General features: G+C 41.5%; 3 protein-coding genes across 3 annotated transcripts; all 3 read right to left on the bottom strand.

Annotated features, from left to right (window-relative positions):
* Window positions 1-10,245: 10,245 nt before the first annotated feature.
* On the bottom strand, window positions 10,246-10,713 carry LOC141680911 (uncharacterized). The gene has a single exon (XM_074486998.1). It carries the CDS (start codon window positions 10,711-10,713, stop codon window positions 10,246-10,248), a length of 468 nt encoding a protein of 155 aa, XP_074343099.1.
* A 2,971-nt stretch (window positions 10,714-13,684) lies between these two features.
* On the bottom strand, window positions 13,685-14,185 carry LOC141680912 (uncharacterized). Its single transcript, XM_074486999.1, has one exon. It carries the CDS (start codon window positions 14,183-14,185, stop codon window positions 13,685-13,687), a length of 501 nt encoding a protein of 166 aa, XP_074343100.1.
* A 22-nt stretch (window positions 14,186-14,207) lies between these two features.
* LOC141680914 (uncharacterized) lies at window positions 14,208-15,191 on the bottom strand. The gene has a single exon (XM_074487000.1). The coding sequence runs from the start codon at window positions 15,189-15,191 to the stop codon at window positions 14,208-14,210; it is 984 nt and encodes a 327-aa protein (XP_074343101.1).
* Between the last annotated feature and the right edge of the window lie 1,814 nt (window positions 15,192-17,005).

Here is a 17,005-nt window from a genome sequence, read left to right on the forward strand (position 1 = left end):
AGAAGATGGTCAGGCTTAGGCGCACTGCTCGTAAGAGCGTACTTGGTGGTCCCTACCGTGTTGAGGGCTTCCGGTTGCCAGAGCAGGTAGTGGTAATTAAGAGTGAGCTCGCGCTTAGAAGGAAATGTTTAAAGATACAATGGGTTATATGTCGGTTCCCAGCCGGAATCGATATTGTTTATTTAATAATATTTTGTGTTTGTAAGTTATATTTTGTGATTGATAGTTGTAATCTTGTCTCATACTTTATCCTGTTGAACCTGTTAGTAGTTAATCGTGGTTTATGCATATTTAATTATTAGATTGGAGGTGTGTGAGTCCTCATTTCCTAACCCCGAGATTGAGGGTGTCACAGTTCTCTCCTAGAGTCGCGATTGGCTGAGATCCAGATTGGGGCATGATTGGATTCTCCGTCCCTTGAGAGGAGGTGGGTGAGGTGGAATCTCAATAGCGGATGAGATTGTTTGAGTAATTCAAGTTGATGCTCCTTCAGGAATGTTATTTCTGCTTTGTGGGGTTACCATGGTTGATGTCTTCTTCCCACAGATGACGCCAAATGTTATGGGTAAAAACTAGTTTATAATTAATGCTAGGGTTCGTGAGCTCTAGGCCCTTGATTGACTGCTTTCGTGTTTCGGGACTTAAATCTGCCTTCACAAGATGCGTACCTTGATATATTCAAAGGATCAAGCCAAAAATGTAGTTCTGATCCGCGAGGTGAGACCCTTTATATAGGCGTGGGCAATCCTAATTTAGGTTCCGGTTAGGAGACTTGGTGAACAAGTCTCGGACTTAGACTGAATTTTGGAGTCCTAGAATGCAGGAAGTTGATTACTTATCCTCTCAAGTTTTTTGGAGGCCAAGCTCCAAAGAATTATACCCTGAATAGGATATTATTTGATAGCTGATTTCCCATTATTTATTAATTATAAAATTAATAAATATTTAGGGTTTCATACCTTATTTAATGGGCTTTTCTTACGGACCATATTAGGTTTAATTAAGGCTATATTAATTATGCAATAGGGCTTATTTTATACGTTTTTAATATATATATATTTATATTAAGCAACTTTTTTATAAATTACATACTGTGTTTCAGAAAAATTGAATTCTACTATTTATTTTTAACTCCTAAAAAATGTTTAATTTAATTTCTTAAAAATGCCTATTTCATGAAAAAATTAGAATTTAAATTAGTTATAAAAGTTCAAACTTTGAATGATTCTTGTTGACTTTTAACAATCACAGTTGCACTCATTACATCAAGAAATAATTTATATTCAAAATTTATCATTTGAATTGTGTTTTTAGATAATTAAATAAAATAAAGAACCTAATTAGAACTTTGTTTTAATTTTTATGATGTACTCCCTCCGTCCTACTGAGATGTTTACATTGGGGGAAGAGGGAACATCATACATTGTATGGCTCCCGTAAAACACGGTTTCCTAAATAATTTTAAATATTTTTTTCTTTTAAATAAAAATATAGTGTTTAAAATTTTATATATAAAAAAATTAAAAAATATATATATAGATCTATATTGTATAATAGCCTTAAAATACGTGTCAGGCATGAGGCGAAAGTAGGTAAAGAATCTTGGGGGACAGTAACTAAAACAAACAAAAGAAGTCTTCTTAAACATTAAAAAAATATGAGTGAAGAAAAATAACAAACAAATAGAAAAAAAATAGAAAATCACTTGACTAATGAAAATTAAGGGGGGTGTATTCATTTCAGATTTTAAAGAATTGTCAATAATCTATGGATTTTAAAAGATTTTTATTGATTTTAATTCTTTGTGAATTTTGATGGAGTTAATCCAAAATCTTATAGACTCTAGCAGATTTTGTGGAGTTTTTTAGAAATCCATCAAGATCTCATATATTTCGAAGATATTTCAAGATAATAAAAATGTACAAGTAAATCCATCAAAAATCCACAACTTTTTTAAATAAAAAAAAATTCATAGACTTTTAAATACCATCATATTATGATGAAAATTTTAAAATCCAAATTGAATACAACCAAATTTTGATTGATTTTTTAAAATTTAAATTGAGTACACTCAGATTTTAAAAAAAAATTCCAATCTTTATTGAACACCTTCAGATTTTTAAGGATTGTTTAAAATCCAAATTAAATACCCAAGATTTCTAAAATCCATAAAAATCTTTCAAAATCTCAATTGAATACAACCTAAGAATAAGAAATTTCCAGGAAATTTCCCATATTTTAACTGTTGCCTATATAAGCTGGGAGTCGGGGGTGTTGCACATACCCCATAAACCCTATATAGCCGCCCCCATCTTACCATATTCAAGAACTTCATAAATCAGTAAATGGCCAATCAATTGAGCAGCGAAGATGATGAGGAGAGCATATCTGGAGACCAAATCATGGTCCATGTGCTAAAGGTACAAGTAGTTTCTAATGGATTCGATTTTGATTTAATTTTTAGATGTTGTCAATTCTAATCTTTGATTATTTTTTTGTTTCAAATATTTATAGTTTTATCAGGGATTGTTCATGTTACATCAAAAGGGTTGCTAAAGCAGAGAGGCAGAGGCGTGGTATACACACTATTTCCCTTTCTAATTCTTTTATATTGCTTTTTGTTTGATTATATTAAGATATCTTAATGTTTTGTTCAGGATGTGATAGGAAAGATTACGTCCCTAGCTTGTTCAATACGGACCCAGGGGAATCTGTATTAATTCTGCCAATGGGACTGTATCACCAACACCTGGGAAACGCTTAATTTTTCCAAGGCTAGGATTCCACAAGTACATATCAGAGTGATCGAGGTTTACTATCAGAAGAAGACCATTACAACAACCTGCTGCACGACAACCCCATCGAAATTCTGGAATTGGGCATTTTACTTTCAACTTTTCAACTAAGGTTTCATTGCACTGAACTGATCAGACTATTGATGGTTATGAGATCTACAATTTGGTGAAACAAATTTGGGACAATTAAGGTTGGTTTGGGCATAACATGGAGGATTTGGTTAGGAGTCCGGATATTTATGTTATATTTATGTATTTATGTATTAATTTGACATCTTCAATAGTCTCATTCGAATGTACTGCAGCTTAAAGATAGTGCAAATACAGCAAATTGAATTTAAATTGTACACACCTAGTTCAAACTATCTAGATGTACATCAGAATCTACAGTGTATGAATAATGTTTAAAGTGTGGAATATACACATAGAAATACTATGAGAATATTTGATTTGAATCATTTGCCGAACTTGTAACAACTTTTCTTTATTTGGTATTTGTAACACCTCACTTATATTCGAATCTAACATATCTAGTATGTACCACTCAGATATAGGGTCTGAGGAACTCGAGAGACCGTAACAGGTTGGGCTTTTTAAATAAAATTTTTGTTAACCTATTAAAACTATATATATTTCAAGAATCAACACGCATATATATTAGTTTCCCTAGTTATTCACAACCATATTTTTAGACAATATAAGTTTTGTGATTATAGCCAACATCATGGATAAAGGATCATAATGTTGAAATAGAGAGGAAAATAGAGTTTCATAATAATTAAAAAAAATTAGATACAAAATAAGCAACTAATAAATAATAAGGACACTGTTTTACAACAAACTAATATAGTCATGGCTATACCATAATTCTCTACTAATTATTATATGTTAACACTTACTCTCAAACTCTACTCACAATGCTAAACAAATAGGTATGGTTATACCATAATTCTCTACTAATTATTATATGTTAACACTTACTCTCAAACTCTACTTACAATGCTAAACAAATAGGTATCCAGAGCTTGCCAAAACCATCTACTAAACCTTTTTCAAGATAGCAAAAGAAGAAGAATCCATGTCATCCGCTAGCCAACAAAAAAAACACCAAAATCCAAACAAATTCAAAACGAAACCAAAGCTCAAAGCACCACAAAAAGAAAATTGAAACGAAAACTAGCCTATACAAGCCAAATTTGAACTGACATACATACAGATCAAATCCAAACCTAAGACCAATTTTTAATCCTAAATTTTTTAGGAAAATAACGGCAAAAAAATCCCACGAAGGGGGTAAAAAAATCCCACCAAGACTGAGTGGCAGACAAAATGGAGGACGCTCCTAAGAGAACGAACTCGGGATAGCAATCGCACGAAAGCAATTTTAGGCACAGTGCCCTTTAATTTCAAGCAACGGAATCGCATGGACTAAATATTATTATATTCTGTAAAGTTATATATATGTGATACATTTCAAAATAACAAATGAATTAGTAGCATATAGTTTTTATTGATCAAATATTACTAAATTGGTGGAGGACGTATGTGGGTATACCTCTTGATAATATTATTGATCTCTTGTATAAGTTACTCAACATCAACTGAGGAGAGTTTATTTTCTTGATTCCAATTCATTCACTTGTATATAAATTTGAGAAATTACCAAAAAATCTAACTTTTCTAATTTTTTTGGGATTTTATCATCTTCCAAAACTTTTTGTAAAAAAACGGAATCAACCAAAATTGAGCAGAAATTCAACTAGTTGAATCGAGTTTTTTTGTTGTATTTGAGGTTGCATGAGATTGCATGAAATTGAAGACACTTTTCGAAGTTTGCATCTACTTGAATCGAGTTGCAGAATACCGTACTTTTGCAAATCAAAAATATAAAAATAGTATTTTTGCAAATAAAAAATTATTTTTGCAAACAAAAATAAAAATGACAGTATTTTTGCAAAATATTTTTGCTCTTGGGTATTTTTCAAAAAATCTAATTTATATTAATTATTACTATTCCCTCAATCCCAATTTATCTGTCATGTTTGACTTTTTGCGGTCAAAATGACCAAACTTTGCCTATAAATTTTATATGGTATATAATCGAAAATATTTATAAAATTTATATCACTAAAAAGTAAATTTAATCTATTATAATATATATATATATATATATATATATTTCTATTTTTCAAAATAATAAAAAAATAAATTTTTATTTACGGTCAAAATTGAGTTAATTTGACCATAAAAAGCCAAACAAGACTGATAAATTGGGACGGAGAGAGTTTACCTTCAAACTTTAAAATCTAAAATAACTAACACTTTCCTTGTTTTATAAAAATATTATCTACCCATCATTTAAATAGTTGGGATTCCGTAGACAAGGGTTTATTTTAATTTTGTGTGATTATGTGCATTTCTAGTTTTTATATTATGCATTAATTAGTTGAACTATCTATATTTGCACGCTTATTCACATGTATTAATATACTTATTTCCTATTTTATTAGACTACCTTTAAATATGCATAAATTATATATTAAATACATATTGATTAATGATTAATTAAACCAACACAAAAGTAGTATATTTTCATTGTTGGTTTTCTTCTCTGGTCCATCTGATTAATCATATATCATAACATATCATCTCAAGTCCATAAAAATTCATTCCAACATGCATTATAACCTAATCTAAGTATACATTGTGTATAAGAGTGAATTTGGTAACAAGTTTTGATTGGTTATGATGAGCCATTAAAGCTAATGGATTAGGTAACGTAATTTCAGTTGGTTGTTAAGTCGGTTAGGCAAAAAAAATATTCAGCCATCCCGATAAATGTGTCCTAAAAAGAATTTACTTTGACGAGAAGTATCCTACGAGATCGGGACCTATAACAATTTTCCAAGATACGTCTAAAATTCTTTGATGTGATAACTTACTTGTGAAATTTCTTTAAGCAATTTCAAAACAAAGACCATCACCCTTCAGGACAAAGCCCCTAACCATCACAATTAGAACTATATTTTTTGATTTGATTCTCATCAAACTAAAGATATGTATATATGTGTTACGCCCAGATCCTTCGGTGGTATGAACAGGTTCGGCTGGGTTGAAGAAGGCTTCGGCCGTACCTGAAAGTGAAGAGAATGTGAGGGTTTGGACCCCCGATTCACCTCCGGCATGAGAATCAGAATCTGGCTGTAAAATTAGGGTAGTAATACAAGAGCAGAAAGTGTTGAGAGTGTGTATGTTTTATCTTACTTCACAAGGGTTTTTATACCCAATCATGCCATGAATGTTCTTCCGTTACCAACCATTAATGAGGGAGTGAAAATGGGGCGTTATGTCCCTTGCATTGTCCAATGGTCCGCGAGTAGCAGGCCTCGGCCTGGGCTGCTTCCATGGGCCTCAGCGGCGCGGGCCTGGAGGTCCTTCGGCCCAGTAGCACAACCGCTTAACGGGCCTTCGTTCAATGGGCCTTATTGGGCCTATAACCAACATGTCCCTGTCCTTCGGCTGGGCCTTCGGGCCGGCCGACGGACACCGGTCTCGGCCCATATGGGGATGAAGGAACCCTAGGGCGATCGCTTCAGTCCCGCCTCGATCTTCGGTCGTACACGTGGCAAGCTTATGGGGACTTGCAGTGCATTGATGACAGCTGGTGGCACGTCGTTTCATGACTTAATCTCTGTCGTTGAATGCCAACCGTCTTGATCTGGGACGTCCATTTCAAAAACCCCCAAACGTCGCTTCTCTAAATTAATTTTAGGCGCCTATATAAGCCCATTTGTAGGTTTCATTTCCTTTTTATCACTTTAGCTTCTCCACACACAGTGACAAATCGCGGAGAATCTCTCAATCACGGGCAACAGCAACTCCGTCTTCCCAAATCATCCCATTTCAATCCAAGAGCACCTTCAAATAAGTAAGTTTCTCTTCATGTTTTCCAGTTTTAAGTTTGCATATTAGTTTCCCGTGTTTTATAGAGTTTGCATGCGAACTTTGGTTCTGGGTTTATGGGGATTTTCTGGGTTTTTGTGTGTGCTATTGTGTTTTTCTGGGGTTTTTGGGTAGGTAACATAGGTTTCTGGGTTTTACCAATTCTGAGGAGGCCTCAAGGGTTTAAAGATGGCATGCGAGGTGTTTTATGACCAAGAACGTTCTTCGGGATTTCTTGGTTTTAGAACACCCTTCGGGAGTCGACCCAGGGCTTAAACAGGTGGTCTGGAGCGATGTTTGCGTAAGGCTCTATAGGCAAGAACATCCTTCGGGTGGGCTTGGCTCGGGAGCAGCCTTCGAAAACAGCCTCTGGGGTTCTGGTTCGTTCGGTCCTGGGACGTGTACTCGGGTGTTTATTTTTTCTTTTATCTGCTAATCCGAGTACATGGACTAATGTCTCTCTGTTCCTGATACAGGGATATGGACCGAGTAGAACGCCCCCCGGATTCTTGGGACCCCTTATCCAACAGCTTGGTGGGAACATCTTCCATTCGCCCTGAGCGGACGGGACGGGCCCTATATGGTTCGGCTGCCGACTATCCCGCAGCCAATAATAGATCTGAACTGACGAAAGGGCGCGTCGTTCAGATGTACGATGATTATTCGGTTCCCCGAGGACTTTGTTGGCTGTATGCGCCGAGGGAAGGCGAGAGGATCTTCGACACTCCCGGGGTGCCGGATAGATATGGAGGCTGCGCCGTAGGGATTTCAGAGGCGGCCTTCAAATGCGGCTTGAGGGTGCCGCCCTTGAAGCTGATCAAGTACCTCTTCTTCCAGATGGGTATCGCCCTCAGGCAGATGGATCCGAACGGGTTCATCCATATCAACTATTTCTAGAACAGGTGTCTACACGCCGGGATCGCACCCAACACTCGCCTATTCTGGTACCATTACGATTTTAGGAGGAATCCGAAGAGTGCGGGTTTTTACATCATCGCTCGTCGGGCAGGGCGACCCGATTGGACGGCGACCAATTCGAACAATAAGTCCACTCACACACATTGGTGCTATATGAGTGGCCCGGGGTTGTCGGCCATGTCGGTTTGGCGGGATGTAAACCCCGCTCTGCTTCTCATGCCAAGCTTGACCTTGGAGGAGAAGGATAGTTACACGGCGTTGGTGGACGTCAATGTGAAGAAGCTGGGTCCCGAAGAGTTTCGGGATAAGGATTGGCTCTTCAGCTTGTGGGGTGGGGGTAACAAAACTTCTTCTTTGGTCTTTTAGTGTTGTCCCCACGCCTGTATTTCCATTTCTTTTTATGCATTCGACTATATATATGCTTGGACTGACTTGTTTTCCCTTCTTATTACAGTGTCTTCAAGGGAGGCCCTGATCGAGAGAAAGAAGGCCAGGGCGGCCGAGAAAAGGGCGGCCGAAGAGGCGGCGAAGAAGGCGGCCGACAAGGGGGCTATGCCCGATCCATCTGAGGGCACGGGTGAAAGGGCCCCGACCGAGAAGCCTTCGTCGCCCCGTCAATCTCGAGTGGCTTCTGAGGCCGAGGAGGGGGACGATCTGGAGTACATGGGAGAGGGGAACCCTTCCAAGAGGACCAGGAGCAAGGAGGGGATAGTGCGTTCTTATCTCCCGGGGTGGGGAGTGATTACGTCCGACCATACGGTGTACCCTGCTCGGCAGTCCACGAAGGAGGTGGCTTCGGACCTCTGCCATGGTCTTCAGCTCCCGGTCGATCTCCCGACTTTTGCCTCGGCTTCTGCTACCGAAGCCTGCACGGAGCTTCTGTCCTTCCTGTCCTTGGTATGTTTTTAACCTTTTATTTTTCTTCCACTTTTTTCTTTTCGGCATCCTTTAGTAATGTTTTTGTCGTCTTTTTATAGGCTGCCCCTTGGGCCGCAGCCGTGGAGGACAAGGTTAAAGATATGGAGACTCGCATGGCCGAGGTGAAGGAGTTGGAGAGGAGGGCTGCGGCGGCCGAGGAGGAGCTCGTGAGGGTGAAATCCCAGAACGAGGTCGAAGCCGCTGAGCTGAAGAAGGATAGATCCCGGCTGGAGACCGAGCTGGAGAGGGCGAACCGGAGGATCTCCCATCGGAACGTCCAGCTGAAAAGGTCCCGAAAGGAGCTTCGGAAAAAGCAGAAACAGCTGGACCGGACTGAGGAGCGCTGTTTCCAGTTCGGCGCTGATTATGTCCTGGAGAAGGCCCATGGCCTGAACTGGGACTATAAGCAGTTGCTGGACGACAGCTTGGAAGATCCTATCGGTCGTCCAGCAATCGAAGTCCCTCCTGTCTCCTCCGGTAAAGACGAAGAGCTCTCGGATGAAGACCCTCAAGCCTAAACCTTCAGCACTGAGGTGCTTGACATGACTGAAGATGATCTTGTTGCGAAGTTTGCCATTGGTGTTTCCATGGTCTTACCCAAATCTTGCAGCGGCATTCTTCGTTCATCTTCCTGTATTTCTATTTTTTGTAATCGGTACTCTTTGTAATTGGTAGTAGTTGGTACTCTTTGTAGTTGGTACTCTTTGTAATTTAACTAGCCTTCGGGGTTTTATATTTTAATGCATCTGTTTTTCATCAGCATTGTCCGACTGCATTTAATTGTTCGCCTTAAAAATGAATCGTATCTTCGGCTTATTCTACCTCAACAATTTTAATAATAAAATGAATCGCATCTCTGGCTTCATTCGCCTCAAAGATCTTATCGAATTGAATAAAATGAATCATATCTTCGGCTTATTCTGCCTCAACAATTTTAATAATAAAATGAATCGCATCTCTGGCTTCATTCGCATCAACGATCTTATCAAATTAAACAAAATGCATCGTATCTTCGGCTTATTCATTTGCCTTAACGATTTTAATAATAAAATGAATCGCCTCTCTGGCTTCATTTGCCTCAACGATCTTATCGAATTGAATAAAATGAATCATATCTTCGGCTTATTCATTTGCCTTAACGATTTTAATAATGATTTTAATTTTTTGCTGCCTCACTACCCCTTACGGCCCCAAGGGTTGAAGGTCGAAGCTTGGTTCGGGCTGTTAATCCCTTCTTAATTCAGGCGAGGGAACATGGGCGTTGATCATTTTATGATCGCCCCTAGATCGGCGGTCATCTTCGGGATCACCCCTAAACCTGGTCGGATTAATTGTTTCATTATCTAGGCCGAAGAACCATGTCCTTCCTTTGATCGCCCCGGGACAGGGATTCCTTGGGCCTCATTAATAATAAATAATTAAGTTAAGACGAATGATAGGGCGTTATTCTAGGATTGCCCCTTAAGGCCCTTAATTCGTGTTTACCAATTCCAAGTTGCCAATATAGTGTAATGATGTTCGATTTTTGGGTGATTGCCCCTTGTGTCTTTTCTGTTAACAAATTAGACAATGGCGGCGGCCGAAGTGTTTATCTTCTTCAGGATCGCCCTCAGATAATACTCGGTCGACCGCAGCATGTATAAATAAAGAAATTTTGACAGGAAATGCATCTTTATTTAATCAGACTGCTTACATTCTTCGCATATAATTGAAATACAAGCTTTTTAGAAATTTCTGACTGATAAAATTTCCGAAGGCGACTGGCATGCCAAGTGTTTTTAATTTGTTCGCCAGACAACGTTTCGAGCTTATAGGTTCCAGGGCGAACGACTTCGGTCACTTTGTAAGGCCCTTCCCAGTTTGGCTGGAGCTTTCCTTGCTTGGTCGGCATAGATGCGGCCAACTCCCTTAATACTAGGTCTCCTACTCCGAAGGCCCTTTTCTTCATATTGGAGTCATAGTGTTGTGCCGCTTTCAGTAAATACCTCATGTTCCTTTGATGGGCGGCTTCTCTTTCTTCCTCCAACAAGTCTACGTTCACCTTCAACCCGAAGCTATTAGTTCCCACATTGTAGGTCTCGGTTCGGTATGATTCCAAGCCCACTTCGACAGGAACTAAGGCCTCGGTGCCATAAGCCATTCTAAAAGGAGTTTCTCTGGTTGATGTCCGGGGGGTGGTTCGGTAAGCCCATAAGATCCAAGGGAGTTCCTCCGCTTATCTTCCTTTTGCCTCGCCCAGCCTCTTCTTAATTCCACGGAATATCACCTTGTTCGCCGCTTCAATCGCCCTATTTCCTTGTGGGTGGGCCACTGAGCTAAATTTTTGTTGGATTCCGAAGTGGTGCAGGAACTTGCGGAATTTGTTTCCAACAAATTGAGTTCCATTATCTGAGATGCAGGTTTTCGGAATGCCAAACCGGAGAATGACCTGTTCCAGGAAGAACTTTTTAGCAGCTTCTTCTGTTATGGTTGACAGAGGACGGGCTTCGACCCATTTAGTCATATAGTCAATGGCGATTATGCAGTATTTCGCTTGCCTCGAGCTGGTAGGAAGTATGCCAACTATATCCACGGCCCATATGGCGAACAGAATTGGGCTTAGTATAGAGGTCATCTCTTCAGGAGGTTGTTTCGGGACAGTGGAGAACAACTGGCATTGTACGCATTTATTTGCATAGTCGATGGCGTCTGCTTTCAAAGTGGGCCAGAAGAATCCCTGTCGGAGAATTTTAAAGGCGAGGGAACGACCAGCCAGATGCTCGCCGCAAATTCCTTCGTGTACTGCCTCCAAAGCCTGTTGCTGTTCTTCGCTGTTCAAACAGCGTAGAAGGGGTTGACTTACTGATCGGCGATACATTCGCCCATTGATGATAGTGTAGCTTGATGCTCTGTATTTAACCTTCAAAGCATCTTTCCGGTTGGGTGGCAGAATGCCCTTCTTCAGAAAGTTCCTGAGGGGGGTCATCCAGTCGCTTCCCTGGTGAATCTCTAGGCATTCTTTCTTTTCGATCGAAGGCATTTTGGCTTCGATGAGGTAAATAGAACCGGTTATGTTCTGTGTCTCGGCCGAAGCTAGCCTGGAAAGTGCGTCTGCCCTGGAATTGTTTTCTCTGCCAATTTGACTTAATTCAAAGGTTTCAAATGATAAAGAAGCTTCTCGTACCTTAGTAGCATAGGCTCTCATTCGGGGATCCCTTTGTTCATACTCCCCTGTGAAATGTTTCACAACCAACATGGAGTCGCTGAAGGCCCTTAGGTGCTTCGCCTCGAGGCTTCGGGCAAGCTTCATTCCTGCGAGGAGGGCTTCGTACTCGGCCTCATTGTTTGTTAAGGGGAAGTCGAACCTTATGGCCTGGCATAATTCAAATCCTTCGGGGCTGGAGAGGATCTAGCCTGCCCCATACTTTTTTCCGGCAACCGACCCGTCTACAAAGAGCTTCCACTTCCCCGGGATCCGGATTAGTTGTTCTTCAGGCGAGAGATCCTTCGGACCCGAGAATGCGCATTCAACCACAAAGTCGACCAAAGCCTGGGCCTTAATTGCCGTTCGGGGGACATATTCGAGATCAAATTCCCTGAGTTCAATGGACCACGCTACGACTCTCCCGGAGGCTTCGGGCCTGGTCAAAATCATCTTCAGAGGTTGATCGGTGATAACTTGGATCATCCGGCCTTGAAAATAATGTCGCAATTTTCGGGAGGCCATAACCAACCCATATGCGAATTTCTCGGTGTTGGGGTACCTTGTCCCTGCGTCCTTGAGAACATGGGACACGTAAAACACGGGATGTTGATTGCCTTGATAATTCTTCACAAGGACGGCCCCCAGAGTTCTGTCAGACACAGCTAGATAAAGCTGAAGAGTTTCCTTCGGATCGGGCTTCATCAAGAGTGGTGCCTTTGTTAAATATTCCTTTACTTCTTCGAACGCCTTTTGGCATTCGGGCCCCCACTCAAAATTCTTTGACCCTTTGAGCACGGCGAAGAAAGGAAGTGCTTTCTCGGCTGACCGGGAAATGAAACGCCGAAGGGCGGCGAGTCGGCCCGTCAATTTCTGTATATCTCTAATGCATTTGGGAGGTTCCATATTGATAACCGCTTCGATCTTCTTCGGGTTTGCCTCTATCCCCCGGGCGCTGACCATGTACCCGAGAAACTTTCCACTAGAGACTCCGAAGGTACATTTGTTCGGAATGATCCTCATGTTGTTCTTTCGGAGAGTTTCAAAGCATTCCTTTAAGTCATCGGCATGATCTTGGAACAGTGACTTCACTATCATATCATCCATGTATGCTTCCATGTTCCTTCCAATCTGCTCCTTGAAGACTTTATTCACCATTCGCTGGAATGTGGCTCCAGCGTTCTTCAGTCCGAAGGGCATTTTAATATAAGTATAAGTCCCCTTCGGAGTTATGAACGCTGTCTTGGGCACATCCCTATCATTCATAGCAATTTGATGATAACCAGAAAAGGCATCCAAAAAACTAAGTACCTCATATCCTGCGGTTGCGTCTATTAGTTGGTCGATGTTAGGCAATGGGTAGTGATCCTTCGGACATGCTTTGTTGAGGTCAGTGTAATCCACGCACATCCTCCATTTCCCGTTCGACTTCTTCACGACCACCACATTGGCTAGCCAGTCAGGATACTCGATCTCCTCGATAAATCTGGCCTCTAAAAGTTTTTCCACCTCGGCCCTATTACCTTCTGTCGTTTGACTGCAAATGTCCTCTTCTTTTGCTTTACCGGCTTGGCCTCAGGCTGCACATTCAAGCAGTGCGTTGCCGTCTTGTGATCCAATCCGGGCATATCTTCGGGCCCCCAGGTGAACACATCATGGTATTGCCGAATGACAGCTATTACCTTCGCCTTCAGGTCTGGCCCCATGTCTTTGCCTATCCGTACCATCTTTCCCGAATGGCCTGCGTACAACTCTACTTCTTCAGTCTCTGCCGCGGGTTCGGCGATAGGACTCGAGAGATCAGCACCAAATTTTTCCAACTCAATGTTCAATGTTTCCCGACTCCCGCTGGGTTCGGATTCTGCCCGCTTCCTCTTTCCGGTTTCATCCGGCCCTTCATATTCTTGATCTTTCTCAAGGTCTTCGAGCATTATGATTCGGGCAGTTTTCCTACCCCTTTTTCAGTTGAGAACTTGAGTTTGAGGTGAGGTATGGACTCCACTACTTCGAAACTAGATAAGAAGGGCTTGCCAAATATTGCATTGTACGGGCTTTCAATCTGAACCACGTAGAACTTCACCAACTTCTTGGCGGTATACGGCAACTTGCCCAGGAGGACCGGAAGGGTAATCGTTCCCTCGAACTGAATTGGATGGTCTCCGATTGCATAGAGGGGGGCTTCATTGCAGGGCTCTAGTTGCTCTCCCGCCAAGTTCATCTTACAGTAGGTTTTGTGGAATAGTATATTGGCTGAGCTGCCGGTATCCACCATCACCTTCCATATTTTATTTTGCCCGATGATAGGATTGATGATCAAAGGGTCCTCGTGCGGGCGAATGACATCCTCATAGTCTTCAGTGCTGAAGGTCATGGGCATGTGGGGCTTTGCTTGCCCGAACTGATACAGATTGTACACCTGTCGGGCGTACATCTTCTTTGCAGTCTTGCTATCCTTATCCAGGATGCTCCCCCCAGATATAGTTTTTACTTCGCCCCTTTATCCTGTCCCTTCGTTCTGGCTCATCGGCCTCTACTTCCTCCTCTGGGTTTTCCTTCGGCCCCGATCTATCTCTCAGATCTCGGACGAACTGATTAAGCTCGCCGTCTTTGATCATGCGCTCAATGAACTTCTTGAGGTGGTAGCATTCATCTGTGTTATGCCCCTTGTCCCTGTGATAGTCACAGTACTTATCGGGGTTCTTCTTGTGGTTCGGGACCTTCATCTTGGCGGGGTGAACAAATCCCGGCTTGCCTTTTATCTCATGGAGAATCTTAGAGATCGGCGCATTCAAAGGAGTGAACACGGCCGAATCTATATCTCGACGTCGTTCAACCCCACGATCTGTTTCCTTCCTTCCTTCCTTTCTGCTATCCCTCCGGTCAGATCCTGATCTTGAGCCCTCATATCTGTCGGCTCGCTTTGATCGGTCATCCCTTCTTGTGTCTTTATATCCCCCAATACTTTCCATCTTGCGGCGAATATTCTCGCCTCTCACATATATATCATTTAGGGATTTTGGGGGGAAATCGTAAAGAGATGAACGAAGCTTTTTACCTTTATAGGGGTCTAGCCCCACCGTTAGGAAGCCCATAGCTTTGATTTTGTCCAGATTGGTGACCATTCCCGCTTCTTCCTTGAATCTAGCAAGATAATCACCCAGCTCCTCATTCGCACTCTGCCGACAATGGACCAAGGCTTCGGTGTCCTTCGCCTTTCGGCACAGGTGCGAGTAGTACTCTAAAAATTTCCTCTTCAACTGCTCGTAAGACCCGATAGACCGAGGCTTCAGGGATTTGTACCACATCGAGGCAGACCTTTTGAGATAAGTCTTGAACATTTTGCACAGCATTATATCGTTGTGGTCCATCCCAACCATCAGGAGTTCATACTTTTCACAATGGTCCTCGGGGTCCCCTTTCCCGTTGAACTCGCTCATCTTGGGAATTGTCTCTCTTCGCCCGGAGGGGGTCGGTACAGTTCAATCTCTTGTGTTACAACAGGTTCTCGATCGGGCCTCCTATCACCGAAGAGGGCCTTCTCTAAGCGGTTGAGCCTGAGGCGGGATCAATTGAGCTCGTCATCTAAATCGGAAGAGTAGGGTTGCTTAGCCCTCTTCCTTCGGGGATGCGAATCAGAGTCAAACTCATCTTCTTCGTCATACGCCCTTCGTTCCCTTCTATCCTTGTGTGCTCCGCCGGTCTCTTCGGCCCGCATCGCTTCTCTCAAGGCTTGTTCTTGCAGTTCAATTTCTTCCCTCTGCAGTTGCAAGGCTTTGAGTCGGAGGGCATCAGCTTCTCTTTTCTTGGCTCGCGCTTCTGCTTCCTTGTCAATCTTATCAACTTTGGACTTACCCTTCTCCGCGGCCTTTTCTGCCCGAATCTTTAGGAGTAAGGCCTCTTCTTCAGAGGTTAACGTGATAACCCCGTCCTCGTCGACTAGGGAGGATGGTTGTCCCTTATTGGTAAAATCAGGTGGCGGTGAATGCTCATGAATTTCTGTCATTTTCTCAACTTGTAACTCTCGTATTCCCACAGACGGCGCCAAATGTTATGCCCAGATCCTTCGGTGGTATGAACAGGCTTCGGCTGGGTTGAAGAAGGCTTCGGCCGTACCTGAAAGTGAAGAGAATGCGAGGGTTTGGACCCCCGATTCACCTCCGGTGTGAGAATCAGAATCTGGCTGTAAAATTAGGGTAGTAATACAAGAGCAGAAAGTGTTGAGAGTGTGTATGTTTTATCTTACTTCACAAGGGTTTTTATACCCAATCATGCCATGAATGTTCTTCCGTTACCAACCATTAATGAGGGAGTGAAAAGGGGGCGTTATGTCCCTTGCATTGTCCAACGGTCCGCGAGTAGCAGGCCTTGGCCTGGGCTGCTTCCATGGGTCTCGGCGGCGCAGGCCTGGAGGTCCTTCGGCCTAGTAGCACAATCGCTTAATGGGTTTTCGTTCAATGGGCCTTATTGGGCCTATAACCAATAGTATGTTTAATTCAGAATGGCGAGAGCAGCCATTAAAAATCTCGAAGTACTGCTAACCCCATCATTAATTATCTCAACTTTTGTGGAATAACATTTGGCGACATATATGTGTGAAGGACCATTAATCGTACAAAAATACGTGAAGATATTTAGAGTATTTTATATTGTCAAAAATTAATCTAAACATATCTTAAATAATAAATATAATAAGTAGTTGATAAGTTCTTTATAAAAAGCTGTTAGACTAAGTCGTATTTTTGTTAAAGAGTTTTTAGGAATGTTTATGATGAAATTAGGAGTAGCAAGGTTATGCTAGGAGTCAATTACTTGACTTCTATTTTGTTGCTACCACTTTGTAAGGTTTTGTTTATTTAAAGTACTTGTAATCACTTAACATCTTGAGAATTAATGCAATTATTTCTTCTTGCTTGTATGCAAAACTCTAACTCTAAATACACATGCGTATTGTTCTTACTCTATATTTTATAAATTTTGACTTTGATGTTTTCACAAGATCAAGATCAATTTATTTTGACATGTGACATTTGACCATAGAGAATTATTTACTGTATTGTAAAAACCTAATACATGGTGCTACTAATTGTACTGCAGATCATATTTTTTGAAACTCAATTATGTGTTTCCGATTTCTGAATTCTTGTTGGTAATAACCTTTTCCACCTAGGATCTTTAGTTTATAGTGTATCGTACATGACACGTCATTTTTAACTAATCTTGTATAGTTTCACACTACAAGAAAAAGGGGTAA

This window comes from Apium graveolens, chromosome 8, assembly GCF_009905375.1.
Source record: "Apium graveolens cultivar Ventura chromosome 8, ASM990537v1, whole genome shotgun sequence".
In the NCBI taxonomy this organism is placed as follows: Eukaryota; Viridiplantae; Streptophyta; class Magnoliopsida; order Apiales; family Apiaceae; genus Apium; species Apium graveolens.

What these genes read in the sequence shown, in the direction of transcription:
- LOC141680911 (XM_074486998.1), bottom strand. Translation starts at nt 10,713, where the DNA reads ATGGCTTATGGCACCGAGGCCTTAGTTCCTGTCGAAGTGGGCTTGGAA.
- LOC141680912 (XM_074486999.1), bottom strand. Translation starts at nt 14,185, where the DNA reads ATGTACGCCCGACAGGTGTACAATCTGTATCAGTTCGGGCAAGCAAAG.
- LOC141680914 (XM_074487000.1), bottom strand. Translation starts at nt 15,191, where the DNA reads ATGAGCGAGTTCAACGGGAAAGGGGACCCCGAGGACCATTGTGAAAAG.